This window comes from Carassius auratus, chromosome 34 (genome assembly GCF_003368295.1).
Source record: "Carassius auratus strain Wakin chromosome 34, ASM336829v1, whole genome shotgun sequence".
NCBI classification, from domain to species: Eukaryota; Metazoa; Chordata; class Actinopteri; order Cypriniformes; family Cyprinidae; genus Carassius; species Carassius auratus.
Genome location: NC_039276.1, coordinates 9,549,709 through 9,571,830, shown reverse-complemented (window position 1 = coordinate 9,571,830; position 22,122 = coordinate 9,549,709). Strand labels below are relative to the sequence as shown.

The 22,122-nt window shown below is 37.4% G+C and overlaps 2 protein-coding genes across 8 annotated transcripts in view; one reads left to right on the top strand and one right to left on the bottom strand.

Moving 5' to 3' along the window:
• Positions 1 to 7,919: 7,919 nt before the first annotated feature.
• Positions 7,920 to 10,427, bottom strand: LOC113053111 (FUN14 domain-containing protein 1). The gene is made up of 5 exons (XM_026217834.1): positions 10,309 to 10,427; positions 9,591 to 9,753; positions 9,362 to 9,437; positions 8,707 to 8,835; positions 7,920 to 8,553 (listed from the first exon to the last, which is right to left on the bottom strand). The coding sequence occupies exons 1-5, from the start codon at positions 10,421 to 10,423 to the stop codon at positions 8,476 to 8,478; spliced, it is 561 nt and encodes a 186-aa protein (XP_026073619.1). The 5' UTR covers positions 10,424 to 10,427; the 3' UTR covers positions 7,920 to 8,475.
• Positions 10,428 to 11,185: 758 nt separating this feature from the next.
• The window catches only part of LOC113053109 (lysine-specific demethylase 6A-like), a 51,722-nt gene continuing 40,785 nt past the window's right edge, over positions 11,186 to 22,122 (top strand). For 3 of the 7 annotated variants that reach the window (XM_026217827.1, XM_026217829.1, XM_026217825.1), the window contains exons 1-4: positions 11,192 to 11,695; positions 11,833 to 11,896; positions 21,364 to 21,472; positions 21,556 to 21,605. In XM_026217827.1, coding sequence (XP_026073612.1) covers positions 11,538 to 11,695; positions 11,833 to 11,896; positions 21,364 to 21,472; positions 21,556 to 21,605 — 381 coding nt within the window. In that variant the 5' untranslated portion in view covers positions 11,192 to 11,537. Of the gene's footprint in view, positions 11,696 to 11,832; positions 11,897 to 21,363; positions 21,473 to 21,555; positions 21,606 to 22,122 lie in introns of all 7 variants that reach the window. The other 4 variants (XM_026217826.1, XM_026217828.1, XM_026217824.1 and 1 more) reach the window with 2 other exon arrangements.

The following is a 22,122-nucleotide window of genomic DNA, read 5'->3' as shown; positions in this document are numbered from 1 at the left end:
TTCCCCGTTCAGTGGAACCAGGCTAAATATATCCCAGATCCATCAGCCTTTGTGTTTCAGACAGAAGCCTGCTAACTCATGAGGCTAATATTTTAGTAAGTGTGAAGGTTAGGAATGAAGACTTGATAATACTGGTGTGATGTAATGCACTTCTTTTGTCTTGGCCAGGAACTGAGACCTTAATCACAAAAGCTCTGATTACAGACAAACTCAACCTGTCTTTTTATGTACCGCATCAGCGTTTATCAGCTGCATTAAGAGCAGAGCGTGAACAGCAAGTGCAGGTTATAAAATGAGGATGATGAACCATGGGAAAAATTCTTGCTTTCCTTTAAATAAATCATGAAACAATTTTTGGGTATAGTGGGCAGTTATTTTCTCTCATATAGCTATGGCATGTTTTATTATATTGACAGCTTTATCCGCATAATCACAGCAAAAGTGCATGTCTTTCTGTCTGTATATGAAATAAGGTTTGATTTAGCGGCTCATATTTTACGTGGTCCCAAGGCACATGAGGCACTTCTAAACAGCTCTCTCATTCCAGCATGTTTTCAATGCAGGGTCTGCAGCTTCTCTGCTCCAGTCTGTGAGCACATATGTTTAGCTGGCACTCTCATTTCATGTCTTTGCAAATTAAGGTGAACCGAGACAGATTTATCAGGCTGGCTTGACTTAAGCACATGGTAAATATATAGTACTTGCTATTTAAAAATGTATGACAAATGTTTAAAGACTTTGCATGCTTCAGTAAATCAGACACATTATCATCTTTTAAAAAGAATTGCAATTTTTTTATTGCTCAATGGGTTAATGTGACCAGATTTCTCAAATTAAAACTGTTAATTTTCTTAAACTAATGTTCATCGATGGATGATGATATTAGCAGTGTTATTAATGTTAAATGAACCTAAAATGATTACAAATGTTATTGTTAATTACGTACAGCTGACGTAAAATAAAATACTAGAGAAAAAATGACTAAAACTTAAAAAATAAAGCTATATAGAAATATACTTTTAAATTAAAATTGACAAGAGCACATAACTAAATTGCTAAAATGAAAAATAAATATGAAAATACAAAGCTGAAGCTAATTCAAAATATGAAAAAATTACTATAATAGTATACTAAAATAATATGAATAAATACTATAATATAAATAATATAAAAAAAAAAACACTGGATTTCAGTGCATATTGGCCATCAAAGGGGGAAAAAAAATGGGGCATCTGGTTACCCTGTGACAGATGTACAGTATATACTGGTAAGTATACATAGAGCTTTGTGTGTTTTTTATGAAACATGGCTCTAGATGGGTTAGACAGACCGATTGATCCTTACAGTTTCAGTGTGGTTCTCATTCTTCTTTCTTTCATACTAAGAATTATTTGATAAATGCAGAGTAAATCACCATTGTACGGCACATGGCTCCTAGTTTATGTTCAATGAGGGCCACAGGAAATGTCTGGAAAGTGGGTAATTTAACAGTCAATAAACACTGTGAAATGAGCTATGAGAAATGAGTGAGCAAAGCAAAAAACACAGAATTACACAACCTTGCTTGCTTCTCATGGATCCATCTCAGAATCGCTGTATGCTCCTACAATCCCTAAATACGTAGAAAAGACAGCAGTGAGAAACTATACAGACAAGACGACCGCTGTCTCCCCCTGCTGGTTAGCTAAGACCCAGCAGAACCGAAAGGCTTCTCATTGTGAGTCAGTGAGCAGATGGTTCTGCTTAGGCTCCAAGGAGGCATGCTAAATTACTGCACTGTAATAAAAGCTCCACTTCAGAGTAGTTGTTGAGTGGGATTTTCCCAAGGCTGATTTACTTGAAATGAGGCTTGGAGGTGCTCAAAACTTGTGGGGCCCACAGGTTACCAGGGCCTGGACCCTGACACAAACACTCTCATGTAAATGTGGCCGCTTTAGCAAATGACAAAGAATGACGTCTCAAAGTAGGTTTATGATGACAGAACAAATGGACTATTTTTTTGATTGTCATCATTGCATCCAGACCACTTTTAAACTCACCTTCACGATGACATCTGGAAGCACCAGGGGCCGGGTTTTCTCTCCAGTTGATAGCGGATAGGAAGCCATGATAGTAAAAACTTCTCAGACTCGCCTTGAAACCTGGATGTAAATATAAGAAATGCAGAAAATAAGGATGTGTTTTGGTGTAATGTTAATTGGATAATGAAGCTGAGCTCTGTTGACCCTAGTTTTCGAGGAGGGCTCGCTGTAGGTCATCATAGAGCGTCAGTCGGAAGATCTTCAAGATGATCTGTGTCTCTTTAGAAGATAGGTGTCCACATCTACAGCACCATTTGAGTAGACAGAAATGAGACAAAAAAGAAGAATGAGCAACTCACATCAGCACATTCTCTAATAAATATGGAAATAACTGAAACGTAATGTAATATATATTATGCTTTTGAAAGAAGTCTCTTTCAATTGTATATAAAAAAAACAGTATTTATCTGAATTACAGTTAACAACTTTGCAGCATAACAAATGCTGCTGTCACTTAAATGTAATACATCCTTGCTGATTAAAAGTATTAATTTCTTTACTGACCCCAAAGTTTTGAATGGTACATATTATAAAATACATTAGAAAATAATCGATTCCGAAATGATTTACAGTTTTCTTATGGAGTTCATGACGGAGAGCTGCAGGCATTCCAGATTCATTATTTTCAGAACATCGTAAATAACTAAACTTTCCACAGGGCCACACAAACAGGACAAGCACGTTGACCTGTCCGCATTCTTCCTCATTTATTTCCCCTGCCTGCAACATGCCACAGGTCCTCATCTGGTTCCAATGCTTCACTTGAACCGCTGAAACTAATCGCACCCCTTCAATCTAAAGCAGACTGATGGTTATTCTACCTCACTGTGATTTTTAGTGGTTCACATCAGTGCCTGACTCTAAACAGCTGAAATAGGGAGTCCTTAGAGGGTTAGTTCACCCAGATAGCAAAATTATGTAATTAATAACTTAACCTCATGTTGTTCCAAACCCTTGAGACCTCCATTTATCTTTGGAACACAGTTTAAGATATTTTAAATTTAGTCCGAGAGCTCTCAGTCCCTTCATTGAAGCTGTGTGTACGGTATACTGTCCATGTCCAGAGGGGTACGAAAATACATTTTGGTCCAAAAATAGCTAAAACGACGACTTTATTCAGCATTGTCTTCTCTCCGTGTCTGTTGTGAGAGAGAGTTCAAATCGAACTGAATCGTTGCACATCTCTAATACGCATTAATCCACAAATGACTTAAGCTGCTAACTTTTTTAATGTTAACAGCTTAACATTAAAAAGAAATATACCAGTTAGTATATGTCTTACTGACAAGAAACTATGCTTCTAACCACAGCTCGAGCTGTAGTTCCAACCACATAAGTTTGCGATGCTGTTTGCGAATGTTCATTTATACTATGGTTTCGGGAAACCCTGAATCATTGAACTATGTTGGTAACGACAGAACTTGCAAATATAGTTGGCTAACAATGCTTTTGGGAAACACATCCCAGGGCGATTATTGGCGCTGATGTTAAGCTTTATTATGGTTATAGTATCGGTCATTCTCAAAACCGATTTGCCGATAAAATAATTTAAAAGCACTTACATAACGTTTTTTTTTTGTGAGAACCCTCGTTATTCTAAATTTTGACATAAATTTTCATTTTTGCACCAGACATATATATTGGTTCAAAACATTTTTTATCGGTTTACTTAATCTGTAATAATCGATATCGGCATCAGTCCTGAAAAACACATTTCGGTCGACCCCTTGCTCACTATGTCAGTGAAAAGTGCAACTGATAATGCATAGAGGGCATTGAATACCACCTGTCACATGCTAGACAATTACAAATGAAAACATGATGCAGAAATGTATGAAACTTACTTTAAACTTGCACTACTGTTCGATAGTTTGAGGTAAGAAATTAATACTTTTATTCAGCAAGGATGTATCAGATTTATCAAAAGCGACTGTAAAGACTTTTACTTTGTTACTATATATATATATATATATATATATATATATATATATATATATATATATATATTTATAAATGCTGTTCTTTTTAGCTTCCTATGCATAAAAAATCCTTTCCATCATCAAAGTCTTTCATTTTGTAAATACCACATCAGAATATTAGAATGAAGGACAATTTGACACTGAAGACTGGAGTAATGGCTGGAAATTGAAAGAAAAAAACAAGAGAAAAAAAGCCTTAAGTCAGCCTCATAGACTAAACAGACCAAACTGCATCTGACATATTATGCCAAGTATTATTATATGCTCATACTAATGGACTTCACTTTACTAGAACGTTTGAAGATCTGTCCTCTTTCCAACTTACATTGCCTATTCTTTAAATATTTAGTTCACCAGACTGGCAAGATCAGATGGGTCTTGGTTCCTTACGAACTTTCAAGAAGTTTCCTTACTTATTCAATGTGTGTTTAGTCCTGTTACTTAGCTGCTTTGAGGTATACTATCTATAAAATAATCCTTTACTAAGAAGAAACTTATTTTTCCCTTCAAACTCTAGCCTGCAAATGTCCAACAATGTATTGTCCAAAGCAAATTGAGTGAGACAGTAATTTGCAGCATGATACTGCTTCTGGGATTATATTTGGAAGCAAAGCACTATGAAAACAATGTATAACAATAAACTGACCTGCAAAAGTGTGTTTTACATCAGAAGTATCATGAGATTGCGTTTGAGCTTCTGATTATTTATGAAGGGCATGTGTTTCATCCATTTGTTCTTCTGCAAAGTGCTGCACTGATAAAAACGTTAACAGGACAGACAAGGGTCTAAAGTCTTCTGTCAAAATGGTCAGAAAGCCAGTAAGGGGCTGACATGTTGTTTTGATGTAACATTAATGGTTGTAATAATTAAGGTTGCAATATTTAATGTAATGTTAAGAGAAGCATATACATTTAGGATGTCCTAATGGAGATTAGCTCTGCTGATTACCTGTCTTTTTCCATAAGTCCTGCTGTGGAGCTTTAAGCAGCAAACCATGACAGGAGCACAGCGAATCTTCCTCAGATCCAAATCCAGTGTAGGGTGGCACCTGTCTTGCTGATTTAGGATGGGGCGAGGCCTTGTATGAGGCAGGTGTGAAGTCCTCTGTGAAGCCACACAGGAAGAAAACATCAAACACACACACATTTAAGCAGACATAAGCATGAAAAACTGTACGTGAGGCAAGACAGGTTACATTTTCCCGTATGAATTCAGTCTGCATCCTCTGTTCCTCTGAGAAATGAGCAAGTGCTTCATCAGTGCATGTGTTAACCTGGCTCCATTAGGCTCATGTGTAACTAATGCTATGATCTCTTCAGTCGGTATAACGCCACAGCAGACAGATGCACACGCATCCATATTGTGTTACCACTGGCATGGAGCGAGCTCGTGTGCTTCTCATTCCCGGGCTTTTAAAGATAAAGAGGTCAGGCTGGTCATTGCTCATATCTGCTGTCCAAAAATTGAGTCACCTTGAGGTGTCAATCAGTTCGGCTCCTTTAGTCCTCTGCTGTTCAGTTCATGTTATTCTGACAGTTATTCATAGAGATGAAAGGACACTAGAGAGCATTAGTGTCTCATAGAGACATGGAATTTACCACAGGAAGACTTTTTAAAAATAATGAACAGCTTGTCAGACCACATAGATGTAATGTGTGCTGAGAATGAGCGGTTGGGGTAGGCTATGTACATTTTCAGTGGAGAGTTTGTTGGTAGCAATCAAAATAAATATGAAAGTGACGCAACATTCAGCCAAGTATGGTGACCCATACTCAGAATTCATGGTCTGCATTTTACACATCCAAAGTGCACACACAGTGAGCAGCCATTTTTATGCTGCGGTGCCCGGGGAGCAGTTGGGGGTTCAGTGCCTTGCTCAAGGGCAACTCAGTCATGGTATTGCCAGCCTGAGAATCGAACCTACAACCCTAGGGTTAGGAGTCAAACTCTCTAACCACTCTCTAACCACTTGGCCACAACTTCCCAGGATGAGTTCATTACATTGTTCTAAAGTCACAGGTGAAACTCAGTACTGACATCATGTGGTCATTAATAGCGGTGCCAAACCCCTCTCATCCTTGAGTCACCAATAGCATATTTAGAGTGATATTACTCTAAGTGAAGTTGTCGCAGTCACATAATCACCCTATGACCCCACACTTTAATGACGCTTCCATTAATCAAGTCACAGTCTTTATAGAATTCTTCTTCTACTGCTCCAGTCTGTAAAATGTTAAGGAGACATTGAAATTCTAGTCCATTATAACTGAAACAACTAGCAACTAATTAAACAAATTAACAATTTTATTTATAAAAAGAAACTTTTTTTGGTCAGTACTGACTTTGAGGCCAACCTCCTTGTCCGACTGGTCCAAATGAGGACTGTGCGGTCAGTTATTTCTCCAGGCTGATGTTTGGGAAAAGGAGCCTGCTGTTTGACAGAATCAAGAGCAAAATAATTGTAATTTTTCAGAACTTGAAGGACAAGTGAAATTTGCTAATGGGTTCATAATTATTTTCTCACTGGGGGATTCCCACAAAACCTTTTTAGATGACATTTAGTGAAAGGCAACAGAATGCGTGACAAGACTACATAACAACAGGAAAAAAAAACTTAACAAATCCTTCTTCTTTCATAATGAGTTTGGCCTGTAAAACAAGCAGGGAGCAAACTGAAAAGTGCTTTAGGGAAACTGGATGTTCTTTCAGCCCTGTCAGTCTGGATAAAAGCTTGGCATAGAGGATGGAGAAATTTGTCCAAGCAAAAGAGGAAAGAGGAAGCTGATAACCACTTTGTCTTATCTAAAGGTGGAACAAACTGGATCGAACAATAACCATTTAATTTCAGATTAGATATGTTCATTTATTATTATTATTGTTTAATTTTTTTGCAGTGCTGTTTTTTCACTCACTGTTTTTCATTCACAAACCTTGGGAAAATTGCCCCTGTGCAGACATTTAGGGGACACATGATGGGATCACAGTCTGTAATCATAAAGGTTCTGGAATAGAATACTATATTTCCTGATTGATGTTAAAATGGTGCACATTGTAGAAGCATCTTTAGGAGCTGGGAGAGGAAAGTGATGCCTCCAAATCAGGGTTCCTATACAGGAGGAGACCAGCTGCATTCGAACAGGATGTTTTTACTGGGTTGTCATTAAACAGTGTGCTATACATTTGATTTTAATAGTTTACCCAGTGGGATTCCACTGTTTTTGAACTCTGGCTCCTTTACTTCTATGGTGTCTTGCACATATTTACTCTACATTTTTCTCCCCTCCTCTGAGGTACAGTTTCTTGGAAATAAGCATCAGAACACTGGACCTTGAGGTAACAAAATAGTGATTATTATTAATATGCTTTGCACAGCACTAAGGAAAAAAAATAGTTTTAATGTTCCCTTAGAATAATTACCAACCTGTTTGTCAAAAGCAACCCATGCTGGAGCATCACTGTGCACATCACAAATGCTGAGATTTGTGAAATTTGTCTCTTCTAAGCTGAGAAATAATGGATAGAAAATAAAATGTACACTAAAATGTTGTCATAGTTTTGTTATGACAGCATTTCTATGAGTTTTACTTGTTCTGTCGTTTCTACTCCGTGTTTTTGGTTTTCTTCATCAAAAATAGAATGAATTTTACTGTGGGTTGAGAATTTGGCACCACTTTCAACATTTTAGGCAATAGTGACTAACTAACTAAACAGTATAGTATATGTATATTCTATACACACACACACACACACACTATTGAATTATTTTCAGTTTAAGTAAATATGAGCTAACTGCTCCAGATACTAATATAGATAGCAATACTACTTAAACAGCTCCTACTCACAGAAACGTATTGTCCCTCAACACAGACAAAACATTTATTGAATTACATGAATAGAGCGTAAATAACCAGAAGGACAGGATTTGTATTTTTTCACAAACATGTTATTGGTGGGTTATGCTGTATATTAAGAACAAATTCATCACAAAGCTCTCTCAAAAAAAAAAAAAAACACTATACATGCCTCTGGACAAGTAAATATTAAGGAAATGATTACAACTAACTCAAGTAATGTATTGTCAAAAACAAAATACAATAAGAAACACTTGAGTCGTATATGTAACAGACTTCATGTTGATGTCTTTATGATTAAGGGTAAGCAAAATAATATAAAAATATAACATAAAACCACACCACCAATTTTTGTATAAAGTTATTGGCACAATATATCTCTCTTCATCAGAATGATTAAGCTATGTACAGTTAAGAACAACATTTTGGAGGAATATATTTAGAACAACAGTTCAGACAATACATCAAGTTTCAGAGTTGTATCGCTGCGATACAGAGATAAGGGAGAATATTCATGTGCAAACTACTTCAATCAGTGGCAATACAGTAGATCCAGGTTTGATTTAGGATGCCAGGCCCAGCAGAAATCCTCCGACAAATCCCCCCGAGATAACAATATTCCTCTTCACAAATTCTGTCGACTGTATAAGAAAAATACAACACTTATTGAATGCAGGATAGATAAAAACAACTTTCTAAATAATAATACAAAATGCTTTATAGAATTTTGGGAGCGCAAAATAGCTATTAGACTGGTATATGAAGTAATGATGAATGAATGAAAGAATACCCACGTCTTCAATAAAGGAATTGAGCTCAGGGGCTGCTTTGTTTGCCTTTTTCTTCAAATGCTTTTTAGCTTTATTGACATCCTTTTCCACTTTCCTCCAGTCAACCTGCACATAGCCACTGTGGTTGGCAATCTGAAAGGAGAAAATTAAGATTTCTTTTCCCTCTTAAGTAAGATGACATAGAAGCATTTAAAGCCCTTAAAAGAATAGTGAAAAATGCTAATTTGCTGAATATGTACTGACCCCCAGGCCATCCAATGAGTTTGAGAAACAATCATCGGAACATATTTGGAGAAATTTAGCATGACATCACCTGTTTAACAAAGGATTCTCTGTAGTGAATGGGTGCCGTCAGAATGAGAAAGCAATATTATGGATAGAGGGCTTGTTTTTTGGCCGGAAGGATCTGTTTGAAGTTAAAAATGTGAAGTTAAAAGTTGTGATTTGGATTATTGTGATGTTTTATCAGCTGTTTGAACTCAGGACCCAACAACATAGGATCCATTGGTGAGCAAGTGATGAAATGCTAAATTTCTCCAAGCACATGGACATGGATGCCCCGAGAGGGAGTAAACGTATAGCAAATTTACATTTTTGAGTAAACTATTCCTTTAAAAATGGCTTTGACATACGATGCAAGCATTTTAATAAACCATACTTGTAGCAAAAGAAATCCTCCTCCAACAGCAGTAGCCACAATTTTCCCAACTCTCTGAAAAAGATAACCAGCACACCTAGAGGACAGAGATTTTAAGTAATTAATGCACCCATTATTATACATTAATGCAGTTCTTTCATACATGTAGAACAAAGAATTGAAGTACACCAATCAGAGACTACAGCACATGTGAAATATCTTAGGTTTCTTGATCTATGTTAACACTAACCATCCAGTCACTCCACCCATCATGATCTGTGAAGCCACAGAGTACTTTTCTGCAATGGGTCCAGTACTGTTCCCAAAAACAAGACTCCACCATTCATGCCTCCTGGCATAATCAGTGATGTTAACAACCTCATAAAATTCATCTTCGCTCTCTCCATCTACATCTGAAAACGAAAGTAACTGTTATTATACATGAAGTAATCACAAAGCGTTGATGCATGTGAAAATACACCACATATATAATTCATTAGAACGTTTTGCATTGGTAAACAAATGGTAGCCTATACAGATTATTATTTCCACCCAAGAACCAAGTGTAGGTTTTACACAACCTGTTTTAGATTGTTTTATATTAACCTTTGTTTCGATCTGCTTAAAAACCAAGTAGAAAAATAGCATGAACCTTTCATAATGTGATAATTCAGGTCTCACCATCGCACCTTATACTGAAATATCGAACCTGAGAGCAAGACACTTCAGATTATATTTTGAATTTTGGCATGCAGTTAACAAAAACATGAATGAGAATGAAAACAGTATGAGGTAACGTTAATTTCCCGAGATTTATCACATGATATCCGACTTTAATCACCGATTATTTTGCTGCTCTGCTACATTTGGAAACACTTGGAATCTCATGCATATAAACTGTATGATCAAATAAACACGTTGTCAAACCAGACTGTTTATTCAAATGTTTGTTTTGCAAATTTGTTTACCTTCACCGCGATCCGCCATTTTATGAGGCTCGGCTCTGTTCACAGCGTTCGAAACCGCCGCAGCTTGACGCAAAATCCTACGCAGTTTACGTGCGATAACTGTCCACGGAATCATACCATCGCTTCTAAGTGTTATTCACAAAATAGGCTACATATTGTTTCAAGTGTAATTTTTAATTATATATATATATATAATTATTGTTTACCTACAGTAGCAGAAGTCTTTATACCGTCTGAAGCTGACTTAATTTCGTATAAGAAACACTATAAGAAACTAGTTAAGGGAGAAAAAGAAAGAAAGTTAAAGAAATACATTTTTTTTCTTTTTCTTTGCTTAACGTTTTGATAGATGTAGAGATATCCAACAACTTTAAAGAAAAAGAAAAAAAGAAAACATGATAGGATATGGCAGAACAGAATGGTATTTATTATATGAAAGTTAGGCATTACACCATTGGACAAACACAGAAATGGAAATAACTGCAAGCACAAAAAATAAATACAGTACGGTGCAGTACAATACAATACTAATAAACAAAATACATTGATAATAAAGAAAGAAATAGAAAGCGAGATCTGCCCTGTATTACACATTTCTACGTTTATCTGAAGTAATAAAAATCATACTGACGCCTGCAGATCTAACTGTATAATAACTAAGAAAAAAATCAACGTTACATCCTCAAAAAGCTAATGTTTCAAACAGACAGACTCTTGAACCAATAAGGCGTTTTAAACTGGTGTTACGTAATCATAATAAACCCAGCTGAGCCAATCGCAGCAGGCGAAAATGCGACGTAAATTTGAGGTGTTTGTTATTTACCCTCCCCCTTAAAAGTTTATATGAAAAAAAAGGATCCCAAGACAAGGACGATCACGTGATCCTCAACCGAGAACAGCCATTGGCCAGAACCTCAGAGAGGGCGTTCCGACGGCAGCGGCGTGGGCTCGCTTGAGTGACACAATTATAACAAGTTTGAGCTGGCGGCTAGGGGGAAGTTTGAGATATTACTAAATAACAGTTTACCGTTGAATCCCGCATTGCTCGTTCCGCATGCGTTTCGGTGTACCTGCTACCCACGACTCATTCATGTCGAGGACAATGTGAAAAAGAGGGTGTTCAGAGGAAATATTTTCCCGTCTGTTGTTTTTTTTTTGCGTTTAGATTTACGCAAAAAATAGGTGCTCGGCTTGCGGTGCGTAAATATTTTCGCTGGAGTTTTTTGTCTATGAAATCGTGCGGAGTGTCGGTGGCCGCTGTAGCTCGCGCTGCTGCTGCTGATGGTGATGAGGAAAAGAAAATGGCGGCGGGAAAAGCGAGTGAAACCGAGGAGGACTTTCCGAAGCTTACGCCGCAAGAAAGAGAGCGCTTAGCCTGCGTAGACAGGTCAGTCAAAGCCCCTTTACTTGCACCGATAACCCTCCGTGCATTTCTATGAGCGTTCCCCGCGTGTTAACGTGGTGCAAATGAATGCGGTGCAGGTAAAGTAACGCGGAACCGCCTGTGTTGTCCTCTGTTTGCAGCACACTGTTTGGATTTCAGAGGCTTCATGAAGATGGCGCCAGAACGAAGGCCTTGCTGTTAAAGGTGAGAGTGTATGACGCTGATGGAGGTCTGGAGACAGACACACACACACACGACTCTGCTAATCATATAACAGCACTCTTCAAATATGCTCTTGTTGCACAGAAAAATAAAGCGTAATATTAATACAACCCACCATGCAATTACACTTAAGGGAGTCTGTGTAGACAAATATATACTTTATTAATCGGCAGCATTACACGTTCAGAATATGCACAGAGACAAACATTTTTTATTGTACAAAATAATGCAGTGTGCGTGTCACGTTTATACACTCTATAAAAGGTATAGACGCAGTATTCAATTCGTATTGTACTATAGAGTAATTATGTACTTAAACGATATACTAAAAGTTGAATATAGTTCTTCCAACTCCATCCACATACATACAATTTACTGATTTAAGTAACAAATACTATATAGAAAAACGTCGTGATTGTTTATCGACGCCAATATAAACTATATTATGGCCAATCTCTACCTTTATGCGATTGTCAAGGCATGAAGATATCAGGATATATTGTAAATATTGACTTTTCGTTAAACTTATTTGAGTATCGTGAAAAATGCTACACAAGTGAAGTTGACTATATAAGGCTGTCAGTGATCTTCCGTAGTTGCTCCCTGCGAGTATTTTAAATATTAGTCCGCTTTGAAAGTTATTAAACTGAGTGTTATATTAGTTTGGGTGCTTGCTTTGTCGAGGCCTCGCGTTTGTAAACCGCAGGTAGACTTTGAGAAGAAATGCTATTTGATATGAAGCCGTTTTCGCCTGTTATGACCTCGTTAACCCTTCGTCAACACAGTTGAGTGTAATGAGGGTGCTGTTTTTATTCTTTTGCAACCATTTTAATATAAGTTAAACAAGCGAAGGGTGTTGGATTTAATTAATGGTCTTACGTATAGAGAAATGTGTCTTGATAGCTTTTTATTGAGCCAGAATCTGTCGTTGGTGGATAAGTCCCCCCCAGTGATGAGCCGAGCTGTTCAAACTCGGTTGGGCTAAGGCGGTGTACTATTGAATTTATTTGCCGATCGAAGACCAGTCTGTAGGCTGTCGTAGTGTTTCAGGATAAACTGGGGAGGTTAAAGCTCTGAACCCAGTGGTGAACCCGTTGTTATGGATCAACTGGGGATCGTGTTAAGTTGGGATGTGCGCGTGCATGTGAGCTGTTTTACGTCCCATTCCAGCAGATTCGTCAAAAGTGACTGCAACGCTGTAATGTAAAGACGTTGGTACATTCTTAATAAATCTTGATGCAATTATTACTCTGTGTTGTTTCCCTAATACCTGTTTTAATGCATGCGACACAGTTTAAGTGTCATTTTAATGTGGTGACATCGTTCACAAACCACGCCCACATTACCTTGGCACATTCACTTCAATGGAGAATGACAATCATTCAAATAAATAAAATTTAAATTGTAATTCTCTTCTGAGCAGACAATTAGCATGCACTGAGTGAAAATACCGTTATTTAGCAGTCTGTTATTTACACTAAGTGCAAATAGCCTAGATTTTATTTACACTAGTTAAAAATAGCAGTATGTTTGCATTAGGTGTACAAATATGCAATTTATACTTGGTGGAAATAATGGCTGATACTCTATAGGCTACATTATTTAAAAAAGTATGCAATTGTTAAAATGTACATTTATTATAGTTATCAAATGGATGCTGCTATTTTGATTTATTTCCAACTTTACTGTGAATGTTTTATTCATTTTATTGAAAATACATGTATTTTGGACTAGCTATATGATGGGGAACAATAATATTAAATCACTTACCTCTCATCCACATTTTCACAAAAATGAATAAAACATTCACAGTAAAGGTTGAAATAAAGCACCAAAATAGCTATTTGAGAAGTATTTGGTTTGGGGTAGGTGTAGGGAAAACTAACCGTCACATAAGGCAACATCCATTTGATAACTATAATATTTACTTTTTATAATGTCACCTATTGAGTATCTGCCATTATTTCCACTAAGTATAAATTGCATCAGTCTGCACTTAATGGGATGTAAAACAGCTCAAATTTGTGTGTGTGTGTTTTAATGACTTATGTTTTATTTATACATATGGCTGTTGTTTACAACATGGGGGAAACATATTGGTATTTGAAAAAATTAATTGTCTTATTGCAGGACTCTTGAAGTAAGCATGAACTGCAGCAAATTGATAAAGATGATTGAAGTCCATGCACTTAAAGTTTTTATCCAAAGTGTAGATGCAGTGCTTCTCACAGGTTTGAAATATACTTGCGGAGGACATATAATGTGATTTTATTTTTTTATTTTATTTTTTACAATATTTTAATTTATTGAAATTACGTAGGCTTCTATTACATTTAATTACATACTAATATCATGTATTATTTTATGCATTGTAAATTATGCAAAATTACAGCAATTAAATGGTAGAGCTCACCTTACTTTGTCATATAGTGTCTCAGTGAATGGGACACAGATTTTACTGATACTAGTAAAATATATACATTGAATAATATGTCAAATAATGTTCTTCGTCTTCCTGTGGGGAAACATCATTGTGTGCACTGATCAGTCAGTCTCTTACTGTCATTTTTTTAATCCTGTAAAAGTGTCTGATATTTAGATTTAGACAATAGTACGCTGCTGTCCCTTCACAGTTCCCACTCTCATAAATTACTCCCAGTTCATGTTGACTTTTAAACCTAAATATAAATGTTAAACAACATATTTCAGCACAGTGGATGTTTTTGCTCTGAATAGCATATCCCTCTCTACTGTGATCCATCTGTTTAAATCGCGCGCCCGCCCCTCCGGCGCTCATTTACTAAAGATTTCAACTTAATGCAGACTGTCAGGGTAGGCCTTTATGCAAAAATGGAAAGGCTTGCATGAATTTGTGACGAATACTAATAAGTAATTGACCATTAACTAAAGGAGATGCATTTTGTCCATAGAAAAGCGTTATTCAGTGCTGTAATTTGACGCGACTGGCTGCAGTTGTACATGCACTGTGGGCAGACCTGACTAATCGATAATGAGAATCATTGTTAATGATTTTCATTATCAATTTTATCGATTAGTTGTTGCAGCCCTAATCAAGGTCATAAAGTAGACATTGTCATAATTCATTAACTCAAGTTCATAATAGAGGTCGACCGATATATCGCACCGGCAGATATCCGTGTTTTGTAGCGCCGATTTAAAGTCAGGCACGTCGGCGGGCAGCCCCGTGTTATTGGTGCGGTGGAAAGTGCTGCTGCTGCCACTGCATGTGAAGCACCCCAAGACAAAACTTTTGGAAGATTCAACAACTGCCCTGGTAGATAAAGGTAGTCAGAGAATTTCACTCTGTAAGTGGGGTGGAGAAGTTGTCAGCTCTTACAAACACTGCAGCGTGATTGAGGGCTCCGTTACTCCGCCCCGCTCACAGACAGCACCGCGCTTGGAGAGACAGCTGTCCGGGAGCTGCCCAGAACGGTGAATGACATTTGTTGGGAAGCATGGTTTGATGCAGACAATAACCATTTTTCCATCCAACTCATTTGTATTTAGGGATGTCAATATTCAATAATTTCCATGATCGTCTTTTAAATTAACGATCAATTAATATGCTGCAAAATAAGTCTGCAGCGGTATAATTATGTGCAAAAGCCACTTGGGAAAAAAGCTTTCTCATCCGAATTAAAGGGGTTTTAGTCTGAATAAAATGCTAGTAGCAGGACTGTAAAATGAATAGATGTGATTATGATCATTTGATAAAATGAAGAGAGCGCGCCATACGTTGGAGATCATTTATCTTTGTTGACTGTTTCTCGTCGAGGAGACCACTGAATGTGCCTCTTTAAATGGTTTCGTGGTGCTCGTTGTTGTATTTTAAAACGCAACTGCAATGTTTTCAAATGACACTATAGTAATGGTGCAACGGATCATCATTGATCCGTGATCCGTTCAGATCAATATCTTCGGTTCGGCACAAACCTGACCCGCAGATTGATTTATGAAAAAAAAAAAAAAAAAGTTGCGCATGTTCAGTCCACCCTCAGCGGTCATGGCGAGCGGAGGAACGGAGGAGCTTTAACGCCCCACGCATTTTGGCTTCCCTGTCAGATATAATGATGAAAGGTTAGAGTGAAAAGATTGTGCCAGATCTTTATGAACAGGAGAAGAAAAAAGTTGTGGATAAACTATCCCGAGCATCCTCTGTTGTGCTCACGACAGACGGGTGGACATCCAGGGGGACGGAGAGCTTTGTGACGAAAACGGCTCACTTCATCACAGCAGACTGGGAGATGAGAAGTCGGGGTATTATGTTAGGAAGAAGATATTATGCCATGTGCACTTTGTTGATTTCATATATTTTAATTTAATAATTTAATGTTAATAAAAAAAAAAAAAAGACAAAACGTATGTTTATCTTGGCCTTTTTTTTTTTTTTTTTTTGCTGTTTCGAAAAATTATCCGATCCATACGAGGACGAGCGAGCGCGGGTTTGACTAGATGTATTTGGAGGTTATTGCTCCGGTCTCGTTCTGCGCATATCCAAATGTTTCCACATTCGCAGTTTATCTGAATGTTAAACTAGAATATATATATATATTTTTTAAATAGACGGAAAATATCATCCTCTTCACATGACCAAAAACGTCCTTGGCATAACAGCAGAGAGGACCGGTATATGGTGTATTTAAACTAGGGCTGTAGCTATCGAATATTTTAGTAATCGAGTATTCTACCAAAAATTCCATCGATTAATCGAGTAATCGGATAAAATGTGTTTTTGCTTAATTAAAGTGCAATATTATTTATGCGAGAGAAAATAAGACTCCTGGGGCTCTTAAAATGAACAAATAAGTTTCCTTTTTTAGAATTTTTTTTTGACTTTTTAAATGCATAAAATGCATTGCATACATCAAAAATAAACATTTAATTATTACCCATTGTTTCTCTGTCTGTACTCGTAATGTGAACAATGACAATAAAGTTGACAGATGAATTAAGTTCATTTAAGTGCCATTCAGTTGGGGTTTAAAATAAAGCATTTTCTGAGATGCACATTAAACATTAAACACATAAAACATTAATTTAATTTATCTTTTAATTTTTAAAAATTAAGCAAACTTAACTTTTTGGTAAACAAAGGGGATTTACTATTAAAAATAAAACATGGAAGAAATGTTGTGTGATTAAACCTTAAAAAAAACGGACTTTTATTTTGACGGGTCGACGTACCTTTACAGTTCTTTGTATTGTGATGTGACAACGGTCAAATGCTCATGAAGTGACTGTCAGTGCAGTTCTGGAGATGTTGTTCATGTGTTCACGTCCTTATTTAGTGAGACAGCACGCGCGCTTCAGTGTGCGTGATAAAGGAACTCGCGCTTCTGCTCCATTCATTAACAGAGACACACAGAACATGCAGAACATGATATTAGTCCATATTTGATTTGATGTAAGTGCAATGACCTATTTTTGATTAATTCATTCACAATTTGTCAAATTTCGTGCCATTCCGCATTAAACTGTTAAACTCCATTAAACTCTGTTTTTATGACTGGATTCCGCGATTCCCTCCGCGTTTTCTGCATCGCGGAAATCATATGGCCCTAGTTGTTGTATGCCAGCTCTATCTTGCAATGGACACACGCCACGACGTTCTCTTCAGGTTTGCCCGCGCGCTCTAATCAAAACACTGCTGACTCCTTGCAGTATGCGATCTCGGATGCAGCGCTTGCGTCTCCTTCCACTTTGTGGGTGACGTAAACGCAATGTGTCACATTAAAAAATCATTGCGAAAGAACCTGCGAAAAATAAATTAAAAGAGGCTTCGAGGCAGAGGAATTTGCCTCGATCATTTTTTGTAATCGAGTAACTCGAGTTACTCGAGGAATCGTTTCAGCCCTAATTTAAACTGACCAGTGTAACCTTTTATATGTTTGGTTGACTGTACTTTATTTTAATAATGAACAGACTGCGATGTAAGTGCGAAATTAGAATGCACTTTAGGTGTTCTGTGTCATTTATACCAAACACAAATGTTGCTGGTTGCTAGTGTGTTTGCAGCACTACTATTATTTATTTTTTATATATTTATTTTTTATAATTTTCAGTTTAATTGATTTTTATTTCTAAAATTGTATTTAATTTAAATGTATATTTGTGTTTACATTTATTTTCCAACAAACAAAAAAAATTCTGCTTGATAAATGCTCTAAAACTTTTATGTAAATGATTGACATATATATAATTTACTACTTGTTCACTTTATTAATTTCTTTGGTTAACTTTGGTTAAATTTTTTATTTTAATACCGTGCATTGCACAAATTTAAGATTCGAGAGATGGTTCAAGTCAGTGCTCAATAAATGATGATAAGTTTAGAAATGTTGTGCATCCACTTATTATTAGTGCAACATTTTAGCATGCAAATGAAGGGGAAAACTTCAACATATCGGCCCTAAAAATCGGCAGCACATATCGGCCATCGGCTGACCCTGACCTCTAAACATCGGCATCAGCTATAGAAAAACCCATATCGGTCGATCTCTAGTTCATAAGCAATTGCTTAGCATTAATGTGTGCTATTCATTGATTGAGAATCAGTTTGTAGGCGAGTAGGGCTGGGCGATATATCTAACGATATGATCATGCGCATCTAGTTAGTAAATCTGGTTCTGTGATTACCGCTAAATCGCCATCACCTGTTTATAATTGGAGTGGCATTTAATAGACAGAGCCGTAGATCACTGACAAGCTACGCAATATTGTGTTCATTATCGAAGGCGATACATCTGGGATAATGAACGGCATATTGCCGTTGTTCACTGACAAACTGTGCAAAATGTGCAAAATTTTGTGGTTTGGTGCAGCTTTTCAGTGAACCACAGCTCTGTGTAGTAAATGCTGCTCCATGTGAAATCACGCACGTGTAGAGATTTACCGCGGATTACAGAACCAGTATTACTGACAAGATGCGCATTAAATATCAGCCGATATTTATTGTGCATCCCTATTTGTTTCATAAGAAATCTTTGGGTCCATTTCTACAAGTCCATTTAGACAGTTATGTTTTTCACATCTTCTGATAGACAGGGTGAATGTTTAATTACCGTCTCTGCCCCAGGGGCAGACATTTTGAGGCTGTGTTGGCTCTGAAAATAATGAAACGATTCAATTAGAAATTGACGTGCATCCCTCAATCACTCCACTCAGTGCTCTTGTGCTGTCAGTGAGCGCTGCTTGCTGTCTGTCTGCTGCTGTGCAACTCTTACCGCAAGCTAGCCATGTCTGTCAGAACGTTCAGTGTCCCAGATACAGCCAGCACCTCTTTAAAGACCTTGAGAACGCAGCAGTTAAATGAACGCTTCATTTTAAGTTTCAGTATTTAGAACACATATTAATGTGTTTAGCAGTGATATTATTGGCTAAAATATTCTCAAGTTTTTTTTTTTTTGGTTTCTAGATATTGTAGAAAAAGTAAATGTTTGTGCAAAATATTTTAGTGTTGTGCTTATTATTTAAAAGAACTGAGTTCTGACATTGAGCTTCGTAAACAAGCACCGATTATACAGCGTCAAAGTTTGCATTGTTCAGTCTGAATGTTTAACTTTGCATGTGTTGTAATTTGCAGCCCTAATGCAGGTTTTAGCAATTTAACACCCCAAGTGAAATAATAACACAGAGACAATAATACAGTGCAAATACCTCTGTTCTGAACTTATTTTGTCATAGAAAATAACCCATGTATTTAACATTTTCTGTGACCTTCAGTTCTGTTCAACTCTGGTGACCTTGTAGGTGTTTCAAAGCTTTAAAGAGACAAGCAAACAATATTGCTGGTTGGTTATTGGATGTTGCATTAGTATATTTACAATGTTGGCTCCTTGTTTACTTCAATAGCCGCTTTTCCACTGTCGGGCCAGACCGAGCCAGGGCTTAAAACTGACCAGTAGCACCGAGGCCAGAATAGCGCTGTGTTTCAGCTGGTGGGCCTGAAGCTCCGCTGTGCTTCACTAAAACCTGCCCTTTACATGCCTCTCAGGAGCAACATCATACAACCCCTTCATTTCACCAACAAAGAGAAGAAAACTGAGGAATAAGTCACAGGAACATGCGCGATCACAAAACGAACATGATAAAATGCATGCATGCTTTGTTAAATATTTCAGTAATTCAAAAGCATCAATGTTTTAAAGTAGAGTAATTGATACATTGATCATAATGAATGAATTTATCAGGGCTCAAAATAAGTCACACAGAAATCAGAGTGCTGTATCAAGGCACCTCAGTGGGAAGTCTGTGGGAGGGAAAAAGTGTGGCAAAAAACGCTGCACAACGAGAAGAGGTGACCGGACCCTGAGGAAGATTGTGGAGAAGGACCGATTCTAGACCTTGGGGGACCTGCGGAAGCAGTGGACTGAGTCTGGAGTAGAAACATCCAGAGCCACCGTGCACAGACGTGTGTAGGATATGGGCTACAGAGAAGCAGCACTGGACTGTTGCTCTGTGGTCCAAAGTACTTTTTTCGGATGAAAGCAAATTTTGCATGTCATTCGGAAATCAAGGTGCCAGAGTCTGGAGGAAGACTGGGGAGAAGGAAATGCCAAAATATCTGAAGTCCAGTGTCAAGTACCCATAGTCAGTGATGGTCTGGGGTGCCATGTCAGCTGCTGGTGTTGGTCCACTGTGTTTTATCAAGGGCAGGGTCAATGCAGCTAGCTATCAGGAGATTTCGGAGCACTTCATGCTTCCATCTGCTGAAAAGCTTTATGGAGATGAAGATTTCGTTTTTCAGCACGACCTGGCACCTGCTCACAGTGCCAAAACCACTGGTAAATGGTTTACTGACCATGGTATTACGGTGCTCAATTGGCCTGCCAACTCTCCTGACCTGAACCCCATAGAGAATCTGTGGGATATTGTGAAGAGAAAGTTGAGAGACGCAAGACCCAACACTCTGGATGAGCTTAAGGCTGCTATCGAAGCATCCTGGGCCTCCATAACACCTCAGCAGTGCCACAGGCCACGCCGCATTGAAGCAGTAATTTCTGCAAAAGGATTCCCGACCAAGTATTGAGTGCATAACTGAACATAATTATTTGAAGGTTGACTTTTTTTATATTAAAAACACTTTTCTTTTATTGGTCGGATGAAATATGCAAATTTTTTGAGATAGGAATTTTGGGTTTTCATGAGCTGTATGCCAAAATAATCAGTATTAAAACAATAAAAGACCTGAAATATTTCAGTTGGTGTGCAATGAATCTAAAATATATGAAAGTTTAATTTTTATCATTACATTATGGAAAATAATGAACTTTTTCACAATATGCTAATTTTTTGAGAAGGACCTGTATACATTAGAAGTATCAAACAAAGTTCTTTTTGCACTGTATATCAGCACCTTTGACAACAAACTGATCGATTTCTTCAAATGGGCATTCTGACTTGTTTCACATTCACTGTTTGCTTCACAGGCTGTTCGCTGCTATGACGTCTACATCTTAAAAGCTGAAGGGAAAGTAGAGCCAGAGGTGTTTTGCCAGTTAGGTCACTTCAACCTTTTACTGGAGGAATATCCTAAAGGTGAGTTCTGATTGAAGAATTATTTCTGTTATTGTCATAAAAAAGTGACAATCAGTAATCTGTTTCTTTTGTTTTCTTCTCAGCATTATCTGCATACCAGAGATACTACAGTTTACAGTCAGACTACTGGAAGGTGAGAGTTGCTTGATTCTCATTGATTGTGAACTTACACAATTTACACTTGTTGTTAAATCCACCCAACATGTAGACAGTGCTAAATGAATACATTGTGTTAAGATCACACCCACTTTCAGAGGATCGTGGTAACATTGGTGCATTTTCAGAGGTTGTGGATGCATTTGGTAACATTGCATTTGTCTAATGCAGTGGTGCCCAATCCAATTCCTTCCTGCAAAGTTCACCCTGATCACACACAACTGAACCAGCCAATTAAGGTCCTCAGGGACACTTTATAATTACAGAGAGTTGTGTTGAAGCAGGTTTGGAATTGAACTCTGCAGGTAGGTAGATCTCCAGGAATAGGTGCAATGCATCACAAACAATATCTAAACGTGGTGTAATCATTGTCAAAAGGGTTTTAAACTTAAATTCTGCTTGGCAATAACGATACAATAAGAACTGAACAAATATAGATGCACAAGACTCAGTGGACCATTTGCAGTATGGCTACTTGTATTTGGATCACATGT

Bases quoted from the DNA above. Each gene is read 5' to 3' on its own strand.
- LOC113053111 (XM_026217834.1), bottom strand. From the start codon at position 10,423: ATGATTCCGTGGACAGTTATCGCACGTAAACTGCGTAGGATTTTGCGT. The intron at 9,438-9,590 runs GTTAGTGTTAAC...TCTGTCCTCTAG, and splicing joins ATGGGTGGAGTGACTGGATG to GTGTGCTGGTTATCTTTTTC. The intron at 8,554-8,706 runs GTGGGTATTCTT...TTTCTTATACAG, and splicing joins TCAATTCCTTTATTGAAGAC to TCGACAGAATTTGTGAAGAG.